This window comes from Loxodonta africana, chromosome 22 (assembly GCF_030014295.1).
Source record: "Loxodonta africana isolate mLoxAfr1 chromosome 22, mLoxAfr1.hap2, whole genome shotgun sequence".
NCBI classification, from domain to species: domain Eukaryota; kingdom Metazoa; phylum Chordata; class Mammalia; order Proboscidea; family Elephantidae; genus Loxodonta; species Loxodonta africana.
In genome coordinates this window covers 75,572,571-75,586,319 of record NC_087363.1, presented here as the reverse complement: position 1 = coordinate 75,586,319, position 13,749 = coordinate 75,572,571, and the positions used below count along the sequence as shown (strand labels likewise).

Here is a 13,749-nt window from a genome sequence, read left to right as displayed (position 1 = left end):
TTCTTCTCTGATCTGCATCCCAGGGTCCATAACCTTTCTGTCTTTGTCTTCTTCTCCACCCTTTAATGAGATCTCTGTCTCCTTGTGGTTTCATACTGAAATTCTTTTCATTCTTTACTTATATAATCAAGATTTAAAGTACTATGCCACAGAAGATAAAGTACTGTCCTTAGAACCGAATAGACCTGGCTCGAATTGCAGCTGTGCTAAATAAAACTTAGTTGACTTTGGATAAGTCACCAGATCGCTGAGCCTCACTTACCTCATCTGTAAAATTGGGTTAATGATATTAGATCCTAAGGATTCCTATGAGAATAAAATTGGATGCTATATATGAATGCCTAACACATGGCATTATAAAGCATGGGTGCTATACAAAGGTAATGACTCCTCTTCCTCCTCTCCTTTCTTTTTCTTCTTATTTTCCTCTTCCTTTTCTGCTCATGATTTTCTCCCCCTCCTCCTCCCCCTTTCCTTCCTTCTGAACCTCGTTCTCCACCTCATTCTCCACATCATGTCCTCTCCACCCCCCCCCCGCCCCCACTTAATCTGGTGTTATGCAATAGCACCTCGACCGTCAGAAGCCCAGGGCCTGACTGGAGTCTGGCTGTCAGCTCTCCCTCTGGAAGGAAACTGTTTACCAGAGTTCCAGCTCCAGGAGGCAGGCAGGGAGCTCACTTCCTTGAGCATCAGAGATGAAAATGCAGAAGCAAGGCTTAGACATTAGAAATGGGAGCAGACTGGTCAAGAGGAACAGTGAGGAAGAATGGTGAAAGGACATGTGGAGACAGCAGATTCAAAAATCTACTGGATAGGTGGAGAAAATAGAGGGAAATTGTCGATGCTTTGGCTAGTGCATCCACTGGGCATCTGCTGAACTCAGTGGGGACCCAGCCTGGAGCAGGATCTTGATAAGGCTGAACCTGGTTTGATATTCACTGCTGAGGGCTGGGGATTGGATCACATCTCAGGGAGTCTGGTGGGCAAGTTCAAACCTGCCTGGCCAACTGGGTGTCAAACGCACTCTAACGGTCAGCTTAGGCTTTGAAATTGGCCAAGTGCAGCAAAAATAGTGTCCTTATTATTAAAGGTAGTGATCTAATGCCTTATTCCATTTTGAAAGCACCTGTGCACACATAATGAGATACATAGAGCAGATCACTTGATGTGTTTATATACATATCTTGACTTACCTAGGCCCTGTCCTCCAGTCAACTCCCTAGAGCAGTGCAAAGCTTAACCCTGAGTTATCCCACTCTGCCACTACCTATTGCTTTGGGTAAATCATTAAGCCTCTCTCGACCGAGGTTTCCTCACCAGGCAGTGTGGTTTGCATTTGGGGAATGGAGGGAAGAAAGTGCAGATTTGGAAAGGGCACCTTTAGCCTCTAAGTATCTGTGACTCCCACTAGCTGGGCTCACACACTGGGCTGTTTGTTCATCCTCAGGTAAGGATGCAGAAGTGGGAGCTGCAGCTGGCTTAGGATCAGATCAAGGCCTCTGTGTCATACAGAGAACTAGAACCAGGCTCTATGCAGCCTTTCTGGTAGCCCTGGGCATGCCCGTCTGCTGGCAACCCTGCTGTGCCCACAGTGGACTTTGAGAATTCACTACTGAGGTTCTAAAGCAGTGGCTTTCAAATGCCAGCTGCCTCAGAATCACCTGGGAGATTTTGTTGAAACATAGGTTCCTGAGTCCCCGTGTTTTAATTGAGTAAGTCTGGGCTGAGTCCAGAGAGTTTGTATTTCTAACAAGGTCCCAGGCAGTGCTGGTGGCACTGGTCTGAGGACCACACTTTGGACTACTGAGGGAGTCTTTTTAAAAACACTGTTGCTAAATCCCAACTCCCCCCAAATTTCTGGTTTTATCAGTGTGGGATGGGGCCTTGGCATCTGTACTTTAAAAAATCAACCCAGGCGATTCTTACGTGCAGCCTGAGTAGAAAAAACCACCCCTCACAGAGTCAGCTCGTATTCAACTATGAGGTAAAGGGAGGCATTTTGCATTTTGAAAATGCTTAATATTCTTTAGGTTTTTCAACACTTGGGTGTCATCTTTGTGCAATTGATGATGCCAGGTTTCACAAATGAAAATACAGGATGCCCAATAAAATTTGAATTTCAGGTAAACAACGAGTAATTTTTTAGTATAAGTATATCCCATCCAAAATATGGGAAATGCTTATACTAAAAATTACTTGTTGTTTATCTGACATTCAAATTTAACCTGGCATCCTATGTTTTATCTGATCAGTCATACATATAGAAAACCTAACTCTCTACCTTATTTTTTAATTTCCTGTTTATATCGAGTCACATTTAACTAATTGACATGCCCCCTTCTATAATTTGGGTATGCCAAAGAACCCAGCTGTCTGGGGAAGCCCCTCATAGAGACATGGAGGTGTTAACCTCCAGCTGAAGGCGTTAGGAAACCCATGTGGAGCAGTGGAATCAATGCCTCCTGGAAGACAGGAGACCCTTGTTTTATTCTCAACTCCACCACTGACTAGCACATGACTTGGGGATTTTTTTTTTTTTAAATCTTACTGGGGCCCAGTTTGAACCAGGCAACTTCAGAGATCATAAACTCATGGAATGTTTCAACACCGTCCCAGCTTACTGCAGCATCCCCAGCAGCACTCCCGGCTGAACCCCGAGATACTCAGTGGAAGCCATGGACGTCTTTGGAGCCAAGTTGAAATCCACTGATAGAACTCAGTTTTGACATAAGGAAGCTGAGTCTCTGAGAGAACGTGACTGCCCACAGTTAGTGCATGTGCCCTTGTCTGCTTGGGGAAGCAGGCTGGGAACTCAGGCAAGAGTCCTGTGTTACAGTTCCCAGGCAGAATGTCTTCTTCTCCAGGAAACCTCAGGTTTTGCTCTTATGGCCTTTAATTGATTAGATGAGGCCCACCCACATCATCGAGAGTTACTTAGAGTCAACTGATCTTAGACGTTAACCTCATCTACAAAATGCCTTCATGGTTATACCTAGATGAGTGTTTGACTGAATAACAGGGCACTACAGACTAATCTAGGGGATACCTAAGTCTAACCATCGCAGGCATCACGGGTTGGAACAATGAGCATGCATAAGGGCACTCTATGAGGATGTGCCCAGCAAAGAGGAGCAGACCAAAAAAATAAATCCTTGAGGCACCCACATTTCAGCACTGGGCATTTTGTACCCAGTCTCTGAGCCAGCCAGTGTTCCCCTTTCTTCCTCCCACATCAAAGCAGCCAGCATTCAGGAGATAGCAACCTGTAATCTTAACTACATAAAAGTAAAAATTTGAAAATCTATTGGAAAACAAACACTTTCACTTGTAGTACAGAAATGATAACTCTTTCCCCTTATGATGAAATTACACTATTGGGAGCTAGAGAGGATTCATTCGTTAAAATGCATTATTTCAAATTTTGTCTTTATTCTGTTAACATTTATAAAACACTTACTATTTGATGGACTTAGTGATACATTATTTACCACATATTATACACTAAAAAAAAAAATTTTTTTTTTTTTACACTACATGTCATATGTTGCATGCTATAATTCCTTCCCCAAGAGGCATACCGCCTAGTTGGCTATATAAGCATGTGAAAATACTGTATTTTTATGCAAATAACATGCACCTTGTATGTTTGTTTGCCAACCATGCCTTCCCCCTGTGAGATATTTCCGTAAGTGTGCTATCCTAATTATTTTTTTACAGCAACATTGGTTTTGTGGCGCTTATGAAAATAACCTCATGAGGGGAAGGCACAGTTGGCAAACAAATGTAGAAGGCATGTGTTATTTCCATAAAAATATGGTACCTGGTCAGAATTGAGTGACATGCATAGTATTGAAGGCCTGTGTCTGAAAACAACAAAGAAAGGAATAGTAGTTGACTCACTCGCTGCCAACCAGTTTGCCATTGACCGGTTGCCTAATGATTAGTCCATCTAAAAAGAAGCTGCATTTTGAGGATTTTTTTGGATTCATTTTGGTGTCCTAGTCTTTTTGACATATTTTGACCCTTTTAAGACTTTAAAAAACCTATATCTAGGTGTACTTCTGACTTAAACGTATACACTTACAAATAATTATTAGATGTGCAACATTGTGAATGACCAGAAATCTTTTTCCATTATGTTCTTTGTTGATGTTTTTTAAGAAAATTTGCCAATAGACCCTTTCCTTAAAAACTGAAATTTCTCTCAATAAAAGCCATACTAGTGCCATCGAATTAACTCAGAGTAATTACTGTACTCTGCACTGTTCTGATCCCAGAGTTAAATCAATTAAGGGCAATTGATGTCATACCCAACAGGGTGGAATCTACTTGCCCAAAGTTGGTGGCCCAGGGTGTCAGGATAAAGGCCAGGACATAACCCTCAGGAGCAGATGGGCTAGTGATGTACTTCTGTGCAGGTTTTTGTCACAATACCATTAGAATTATTTTCTCTAGAAAGAAAAGAAACTCCAAGCTCCTTTCTGAAGGTTGTTTATACCATGCAAACAAGATAGGGAAATGATGTCCTGGAGATGTGGAAGTTTCTGTAATTGGCCCTGTCAAGTACAAGTGGTAACATTTTTAAAATACTGATTAGACATGTCAAATTAAGCCCTGATGCTCCCTTAGAAACATTGGTTCAAAATCCTTAAGATGTGAAAAAAAAAGTGGCAGAGAAAGAATAGGATAGTCTGAATGGATTTGATTTAAAAATCCGTAAAATGTTGAAATATGACAAATATAATAGAAATTCAAAACAGATACGAAAGCACTTAAAAGGGAATAGAATCCTAGTCAAATTGATCATTAGGCATCCTGGCCTTCAGTGAATTTAAAATTTGCCTGGGAAGGAGGTAGATGCTTTACCAAGGAGTTAACACCTGAGCTGGGTCTAAAACGTGAGTGAGATTTCATCAGGCAGAGGAGTCAGGGGAGAAGCATCTTGTCAACCCAGCAGACAAAGGCGTTAAGGTCCAGTCTCTTCAGGAACGAGCAGGTGATTAGAGGAAAGGGCTGGAAACCAGAAGAGTGGGGGAGCCGAAGATGAAATGGCGGCGGGTCTGAGAGGGAAGGGGTTTGAAGGGAACACCGATAAGGAGCAAATGGTTTTCCTACTGTGATTTTGACATTATTGGATTTTAAGTGTAGGGAAGGGGTTTTATGGAATTTAAAGGGTAGAGATGCTGTCTAAGTCAGTCATTCTGGAAGGATTACATGGGGACTCCTGAGGTTCCTGAGGCCCGTTTAGAGAGTCTGTGGGGTCAACACTACTTTCACAGTCACACTACCATGTTTGTTGCCTGTTTGACTCTCATTCATTCACGAAAATTGAGTGGCATTTTCTAGAGACTTCCTGCTGTGAGATGACATCATCGCTCTGGCAGCAAAAGGAATATGTGCTTGTGTAGACATGGTGTTGTTGGTTTTGTTAGCTGCCTTGGAGTTGGCTCATCTGTATGGCCCAGTGTACAACAGAACAAAATATTGCCCGGTCCTGTCCCGTCTTCATGATTGCTGGTATGCTCAAGTCCATTTTTGTGGCCACTGTGTATTTTGAGTACCTTCTAACTCGCAGGGCTCATCTTCCAGCATTTTATCAGAAATTATTCTCTTGTAATCCATAGGACTTTCGTTGGCTGATCTTACTTTCTAGTCTATCTTAGTCTGGAAGCTCCACTGAAACCTGCCCACCGTGGCGACCCTGCTGGTATTTGAAATACTGGTGGCATAGCTTCCAGTATCATAGCAACATGCAAGACATCACACTATAGCAAACTGACATATGAGTGGTGGTGTTGAGCTTTTAAAATGTCTGTTTTCATTTCTAATATGATATATATATCTGTTGTTGTTGTTGTTAGGTGCCATCAAGTCAGTTCCGACTCATAGCAACCCTATGCACGACAGAACGAAACACTGCCCAGTCCTGCACCATCCTCACAATCATTGTTATGCTTGAGCTCATTGTTGCAGCCACCGTATCAATCCACCTCGTTGAAGGTCTTCCTCTTTTCTGCTGACCCTGTACTCTGCCAAGCATGATGTCCTTCTCCAGGGATTCATCCCTCCTGACAACATGTCCAAAGTATGTAAGATGCAGTCTCACCATCCTTGCCTCTAAGGAGCATTCTGGCCTCATTTCTTCCAAGACAGATTGGTTCGTTCTTTTGGCAGTCCAAGATATATTCAATATTCTTCAACAACACCACAATTCAAAAGCGTCAACTCTTCTTTGGTCTTCCTTATTCATTGCCCAGCTTTCACGTGCATATGAGGCGATTGAAAATACCATGGCTTGGGTCAGGCGTACCTTAGTCTTCAGGGTGACATCTTTGCCCTTCAACACTTTGAAGAGGTCCTTTGCAGAATATTTGCCCAATGCAATCCGTCATTTGATTTCTTGACTGCTGCTTCCATGGCTGTTGATTGTGGATCCAAGTAAAATGAAATCCTTGACAATTCCAGTCTTTTCCCCATTTATCATGGTGTTGCCTATTGGTCCAGTTGTGAGGATTTTCATTTTCTTTATGTTGAGGTGGAATCCATACTGAAGGCTGTAGTCTTTGATATTCACCAGTAAGTGCTTCAAGTCCTCTTCACTTTCAGCAAGCAAAGTTGTGTCATCTGCATAATGCAGGTTGTTAATGAGCCTTCCTCCAATCCTGATGCCGAATTCTTCTTCATGTAGTCCAGCTTCTCGAATTATTTGCTCAGCATACAGATTGAATAGGCATGGTGAAAGGATACAACCCTGATGCACACCTTTCTTGACTTTAAACCAATCAGTATCCCCTTGTTCTGTCCGAACAACTGCCTCTTGATCTATGTGCAGGTTCCTCATGAGCACAATTAAGTGTTCTGGAATTCCCATTCTTTGCAATGTTATCCATAGTTTGTTATGATCCATACAGTCGAATGCCTTTGCATAGTCAGTAAAACACAAGTAAACATCCTGGTATTCTTTGCTTTCCGTCAGGATCCATCTGACATCAGCAATGATATCCCTGGTTCCATGTCCTCTTCTGAAACCGGCCTGAATTTCTGGCAGTTCCCTGTCGATATACTGCTGCAGCTGTTTTTGAATGATCTCTAGCAAAGTTTTGCTTGCGTGTGATATTAATGATATTGTTCTATAATTTCCACATATGGCTGAATCACCTTTCTTGGGAATAGGCATAAATATGGATCTCTTCCAGTCAGTTGGCCAGGAAGCTGTCTTCCATATTTCTTGGCATAGACGAGTGAGCACCTCCAGCGCTGCATCTGTTTGTTGAAACATCTCAATTGATATTCCATCAATTTCTGGAGCGTTGTTTTTTGCCAGTTCCTTCAGAGCAGCTTGGACTTCTTCCTTCAGTACCATCAGTTCCTAATCATATGCCACCTCTTGAAATGGTTGAACATCGACTAATCCTTTTTGGTATAATGACTCTGTATATTCCTTCCATCTTCTTTTGATGCTTCCTGCGTCATTCAATATTTTTCCCATAGAATCCTTCACTATTGCAACTTGAGGCTTGAATTTCTTCTTCAGTTCTTTCAGCTTGAGAAACACGAAGTGTGTTCTTCCCTTTTGGTTTTCCCTCTCAAGCTCTTTGCACATGTCATTAGAATACTTTACTTTGTCTTCTTGAGAGACCCTTTGAAATCTTCTGTTCAGTTCTTTTACTTCATCAATTCTTCCTTTTGCTTTAGCTGCTCAATGCTCAAGAGCAATTTTCAGAGTCTCCTCTGACATCCACCTTGGTCTTTTCTTTCTTTTCTGTCTTTTCATTGACCTCTTGCTTTTTTCATGTATGATGTCCTTGATGTCATGGCACAACTTGTCTGGTCTTTGGTCACTAGTGTTTAATGCATCAAATCTATTCATCAGATGGTCTCTAAATTCAGTTGGGATATACTCAAGGTCAGACTTTGGCTCTCATGGACTTGCTCTGATTTTCTTCAGTTTCAGCTTGAACTTGCATATGAGCAATTGATGGTCTGTTCCACAGTCGGCCCCTAGCCTTGTTCTGACTGATGATATTGAGCTTTTCCATCGTCTCTTTCCACAGATATAGTCAATTTGATTTCTGTGTGTTCTGTCTGGTGAGGTCCATGTGTATAGTCACCATTTATGTTGGTGAAAGAAGGTATTTGCAATGAAGAAGTCGATGGTCTTGCAAAATTCTATCATTCAATCTCCGACATTGTTTCTATCACCAAGGCCATATTTTCCAACTACTGATCCTTCTTCTTTGTTTCCAACTTTCGCATTCCAATCACCAGTAATTATCAATGCATCTTGATTGCATGTTCGATCAATTTCAGACTGTAGCAGCTGATAAAAATCTTCTGTTTCTTCATCTTTAGCCCTAGTGGTTGGTGCGTAAATTTGAATAATAATCGCAATAACTGGTCTTCCTTGTAGGCATATACATATTATCCTATCACTGACAGCGTTGTCCTTCAGGATAGATCTTGAAACGTTCTTTTTGACATTGAATGCAATACCATTCCTCTTCAAGTTGTCATTCCCAGCATAGTAGACCATATGATTGTCCAATTCAAAATGGCTAATACCAGTCCATTTCAGCTCACTAATGCCTAGGATATCGATGTTTATGCATTCCATTTCATTTTTGACGATTTCCAATTTTCCTAGATTCATACTTTGTACATTCCAGGTTCCGATTATTAATGGAAGTTTGCAGCTGTTTCTTCTCATTTGGAGTTGTGCCACATCAGCAAATGAAGGTCCCAAAAGCTTTACTCCATCCACACCATTAAGGCCAACTCTACTTTGAGGAGGCAGCTCTTCCCCAGTCATCTTTTGAGTGCCTTCCAACCTGGGGTGCTCATCTTCCAGCACTATATCAGACAATGTTCCACTGCTATTCATAAGGTTTTCACTGGCTAATGCTTTTCAGAAGTAGACTGCCGGGCCCTTCTTCCTAGTCTTTCTTAGTCTGGAAGGTCAGCTGAAACCTGTCCTCCATGGGTGACCCTGCTGGTATCTGAATACCGGTTGCATAGCTTCCATCATCACAGCAACAAGCAGGCCCCCACAGTACGACAAACTGGCAGACACGTGATATATATATATCACCCATGAGCCAAAGTGCTTTGGTGTCCTCAATGTTGAGTGAAAAGAGTTGGTGAGACCAAAATGTGTGAGACCTGCTGTGCTCCTTGTGTATGCATCCACACTGCCTGGCACAGAGACTGGCTGTCCATGAACATGTGCTTAATGAATGAATGGCAGTGCTAGTGGTCTGTAGAAAATGGGCTAGACATTGAGTACACATGAGACCATGTCAGGAGGCTGTTGTGAAGAGAATGCGAATGAGATGAGTAGAAAGGAGGAATAACATTTGGGATATTCAAGAGAATGAATGGGAAAAACTTGGTCACTAAATACATTAAAGAAGGTGAGAAGGGGGAGGATAAAAACTCTGCTGTTCCCTTTTTGAGCATGGTAGATGATGGTGTCCCATATTAGAATGGGGGAACAACTTGGGGATGAACAGTAAAGGGTTAGGGATTGAGACATACTGAGTTTTAAGATACTTGTAAGATACACAGGTAAACTCTTAGAAGTTTGGATCAAGAGCTCATGAAATTTCAGTTACCATTTGTTGATGTGCAAATCTTTGTATTAGTTCTGGGAATTATGGTGATAGTTGGAGCCATCAAATTAGATAATGTTGCCTAGAGTGGTCATATTTTTTCATAGTCTCTCATTCTTAATATTTACTCTTTTAATCCTCTGATTGTCTCTCCTGTTTCCAATCTGAAAAGGAACTTTATACGCTTTCCAGAAATATGGCCAGTTTAGATAAAAATCCACAATGGGAGCACTTTTAGAATACGTATTAAGACTAGTTGACTTACCTGCAGCCGGCCTCCTCTGACAAAGCACAAAGAGGATATCTGGGGTTAAAACAGAGGCCCCCTCTGCTTGTGGACCTTGGTTTGGCATAGCACTGTGCCTTTTTCGATTACAGAGCTGCACAGCTTTTAGGAGAGCTATTTACTGTGACTGAAGGACAAACACTTTCGATGGAAAAAGGCTGTGTTGATGGGCTACTGTTTGTAATTTTGTTGCTCTGCAGGATCTCAGGAGCAGGACTAACCTCTGGGCAAAGCAGGTCAAACACACAGAGGTGGGGCTTGTGAGGACCACTGAGAAAATGAGGTGATTTCTTCCGACTTTGTAATTGCTACATGCTTCTAGAAATTCCACAGCAAACAGCACATGTTTTTCTCAATTATCTCCAAACAAGCAAGGACAGGCAAAACCCAATACACTATTAGGGGGTGTTTCCACAGGACAAAGACATCATCCTGGTGGAGCCTTCTCACAATACAGAATTGCCAAGAGGACTAAAGATGAGTCTGAATCTATTGGAGCTGATTGGTGTGGGTTGTGGTCTTCCACCTCATTTCTTCGGAATGCTGTGTCACTTGACCAGTGGTAAGTGACTTGGTCGTAGCCATCATGCATTTGCAAAGGACAGCCATTTACAAATGTACCCCAATGTTTCAAAGGCCGTTTCATAGACTCTTTGAGTGGGAAGAGCCCTTTGAAATTGTCTCATACAACATTTAACTTCACAGATGAGGAAACTAAGTTTCTGAAAGTTTGAATCATCTCGCCTGAGAACATTAAGTGGATGTCAAAGGTCACAATGAAACCCCAGCCTTCCTGACTCACCACTTCTTTCAAGAACCAATGGATGCTTAGCTGAATAGCCCAGAGCACAGAGGAGGGGCAGCCTGTCTCCTTGTATGCCTATCTTCAAGACCACAGAAGAGGTCTCTGGGCGTTTGAATTGCACTTCCGCCATCTTTCCATCCCTCAGTCAGACGGGGCCCGGAGACGCTTCTCGAAGGACCATCACGATGGCTGCCCAAGGAGAACCCCAAGTCCAGTTTAAACTCGTATTGGTTGGTGATGGTGGTACTGGAAAAACTACATTTGTGAAACGTCATCTGACTGGTGAATTTGAGAAGAAGTATGTAGCCACCTTGGGCGTTGAGGTCCATCCCCTTGTGTTCCATCCTAACAGAGGACCCATTAAATTCAACGTGGGGATACAGCTGGTCAGGAGAAATTTGGGGGACTGAGAGATGGCTATTACATCCAAGCCCAGTGTGCCATTATAATGTGTGATGTAACATCGAGAGTTACTTACAGGAACGTGCCTAACTGGCATAGAGATCTGGTTCAAGTATGTGAAAACATCCCCATTGTGTTGTGTGGCAACAAAGTGGACATCAAGGACAGGAAAGTGAAGGCAAAATCCATCGTCTTCCACCGAAAGAAGAATCTTCAGTACTATGACATTTCTGCCAAAAGTAACTACAACTTTGAAAAGCCCTTCCTTTGGCTTGCTAGAAAACTAATTGGAGATCCTAACTTGGAGTTTGTTGCCATGCCTACTCTTGCCCCACCAGAGGTTGTCATGGACCCAGCTTTGGCAGCACAATATGAGCATGATTTAGAGGTTGCGCAGACAACTGCTCTCCCGGATGAGGATGACGACCTGTGAGAGAATGAAGCTGGAGCCCAGCGTCAGAAGTCTAGTTTTATAGGCAACTGTCCTGTGATGTCAGTGGTGCAGTGTGTTTGCCACTTTAGCTATATAATAATCTTTGGGATGCTGAGGGAGATGCATGGGCTTCGGAGTGAATGTGGCAGTTAAAAAAACCTTCGTTTTTTTGGACCTGCATATTTAGCTGTTTTGGAATGTAGTTGTTTCCTTCCTGAGTTTCAAATATAAGACTGCTACAGTCACATCACAATATTCAGTGGTGAAATCTTGTTTGTTCCTGTCATTCCCATTCCTTTTTGTTTAGAACCAGAATAAAGTTGTATTTCAAATACCTAAAAAAAAAAAAAAAAAAGACCACAGAAGAGGTTTTAACAATTCAGTTTTACCCACTTTAGAGAGAATTGGGCTCAGCAATCTTCATTCAGCAGCTGATTCATCATCTCTTTTTTGGGAAGGATTCACTCATTTGCAAACATTCTTGAGTACCTTCTTGTTTCAGATGTTGTGCTAGGCTCTGGAGATATTTACGGGCTATCTGGGCAAAGAGACCAAGACATAACCAACCACAATATGTACCTTAAGAGGCACCCCTTGCTATGACATTTCACTTATTAAGCTTGTCAAGGACAAACAGACCAACACTGAGCCATAACTTCAGCCCAACACGATAGTGCTATTATAGATCTACATGCCCGAACCATTGCTACATAAAAAAAAATAGTAATTATATACATTCATTTTAGCTCTTCTACTAACTGTAAGGAGGCAAACGGTACATCCATGGTGGTTCAGTGGTAGAATCCTTTGCCTTTCGTAGAGGAAACCCAGGTTGGACTCCTAGCCAACGCACCTGATGCACAGCCACCACCCATCTGTCAGCGGAGGCATGCATGTTGCTATGACGCTAAATGGGTTTCAGCAGAGCTTCTGACTAAGATAGATTAGGAAGAAAGGCCTGGCAATGTACCTCTGAAAATCAGTCATTGAAAACCCTGTGGATCCCAATGGTCTGACCCATAGCACGTCATGGGGATGGTGCAGGACCTGGCAGCTTTCTGTTCTGTTGTGCATGGGATGACCAGAAGTGTGGAATCAGCTTGACAGAAGCTAACAAGAACCACCACCAACTAACTGTAAGCTCCCTGGAGGCAAACTCTGTCTGCTTTCCTTTGAATTCCACAAAGTGCCTTGTAGAGTGTCTTATACATTTAAATGCCAAGAAATATATGCAGAATGAAGGAATGAGTGTATGAATATAAGTGAAAATATGACTGAGAAGTTTTAAGTATTTTAACCCTCTGTCACAGTAACTTATATTAAATTTAAATTTAATCTCTCTGAAGATGCTGATGAACTGACATCTTTCCTGCTTCCAGCATGCGCCCTTCCAGATGCACCATTCTTTTGTGAAATACTCCTTTGCTTTGTTATCTTTTGGAGTGTTGGGATTTCTGTGTTATAAAATTCATAGGTTCTGTGAATGAACAGTAATTTTCGCCGTCGTGGTATTCAATGCAGGAGAGGAAATGATAGGTACTTCTTAGTAAGGTCTACAAGGGAACAGGAAGTATATTCTAATGTGAATAAATGAAAAAAAAAGGATACCAGGCTGCACATCTGCTTATATTTAGTGTTCTTGTGCTGGAAGGAGAACCTGGCCCTGGACTATGTTGAATAATATGGAAGAATAAGAGCATGAAGGGGAGAAATCAACTTGTCAACAACCAAGAAAGAGTTTGAAATGCCTGGGACCACCCTTGTTACTTTGTTTAGCTTATTCGGCATATGATCGATAGGTCCAGTGTGGACTCCGCTCTGAAGGAGGACTGGCCTGATCCTTAAGTGTAAAATGAAGGAGAAAATTCTATTGAGTGCCTATCAGAGCTGCCTCTGCTATGCCTGCAATCTCCCCCAAAGACATTGGGCAGTGTGATTAAGGCTACCACCACTTTATGGTACAGGATTGCCAGTTGGCTACAAGGTGCAGGACTGAACAGGTGGGAGACTCACCACCACCCTAGGACTTGTGGAAGTACCCTTAATGCCTTTATGGGAGTCATTCATTTGAATTAAGATCTTTGATAGTTCCCAGATAGGATGTTCCTTGAGAGAAGGGTGTGTGGGTTGGGATATGGATCTGGGCTTAGTTAGTATGACACCAAAGTAAGGGAGGGGAGAGAGACATGGAAAAGGAGAGGTGCTGGCCAGCCTT

General features: G+C 42.3%; 2 protein-coding genes across 2 annotated transcripts in view; both read left to right on the top strand.

The window, feature by feature from the left end:
- Positions 1–13,749, top strand: part of PTPRN2 (protein tyrosine phosphatase receptor type N2) — a 1,410,930-nt gene that overhangs the window by 773,718 nt on the left and 623,463 nt on the right. The window lies entirely within an intron of this gene.
- On the top strand, positions 10,804–11,876 carry LOC100669230 (GTP-binding nuclear protein Ran-like). Its single transcript, XM_010600287.3, is given in 2 exon segments — positions 10,804–11,071; positions 11,074–11,876. Coding segments are annotated over 2 exon segments (648 nt in total). The 5' UTR covers positions 10,804–10,884; the 3' UTR covers positions 11,535–11,876.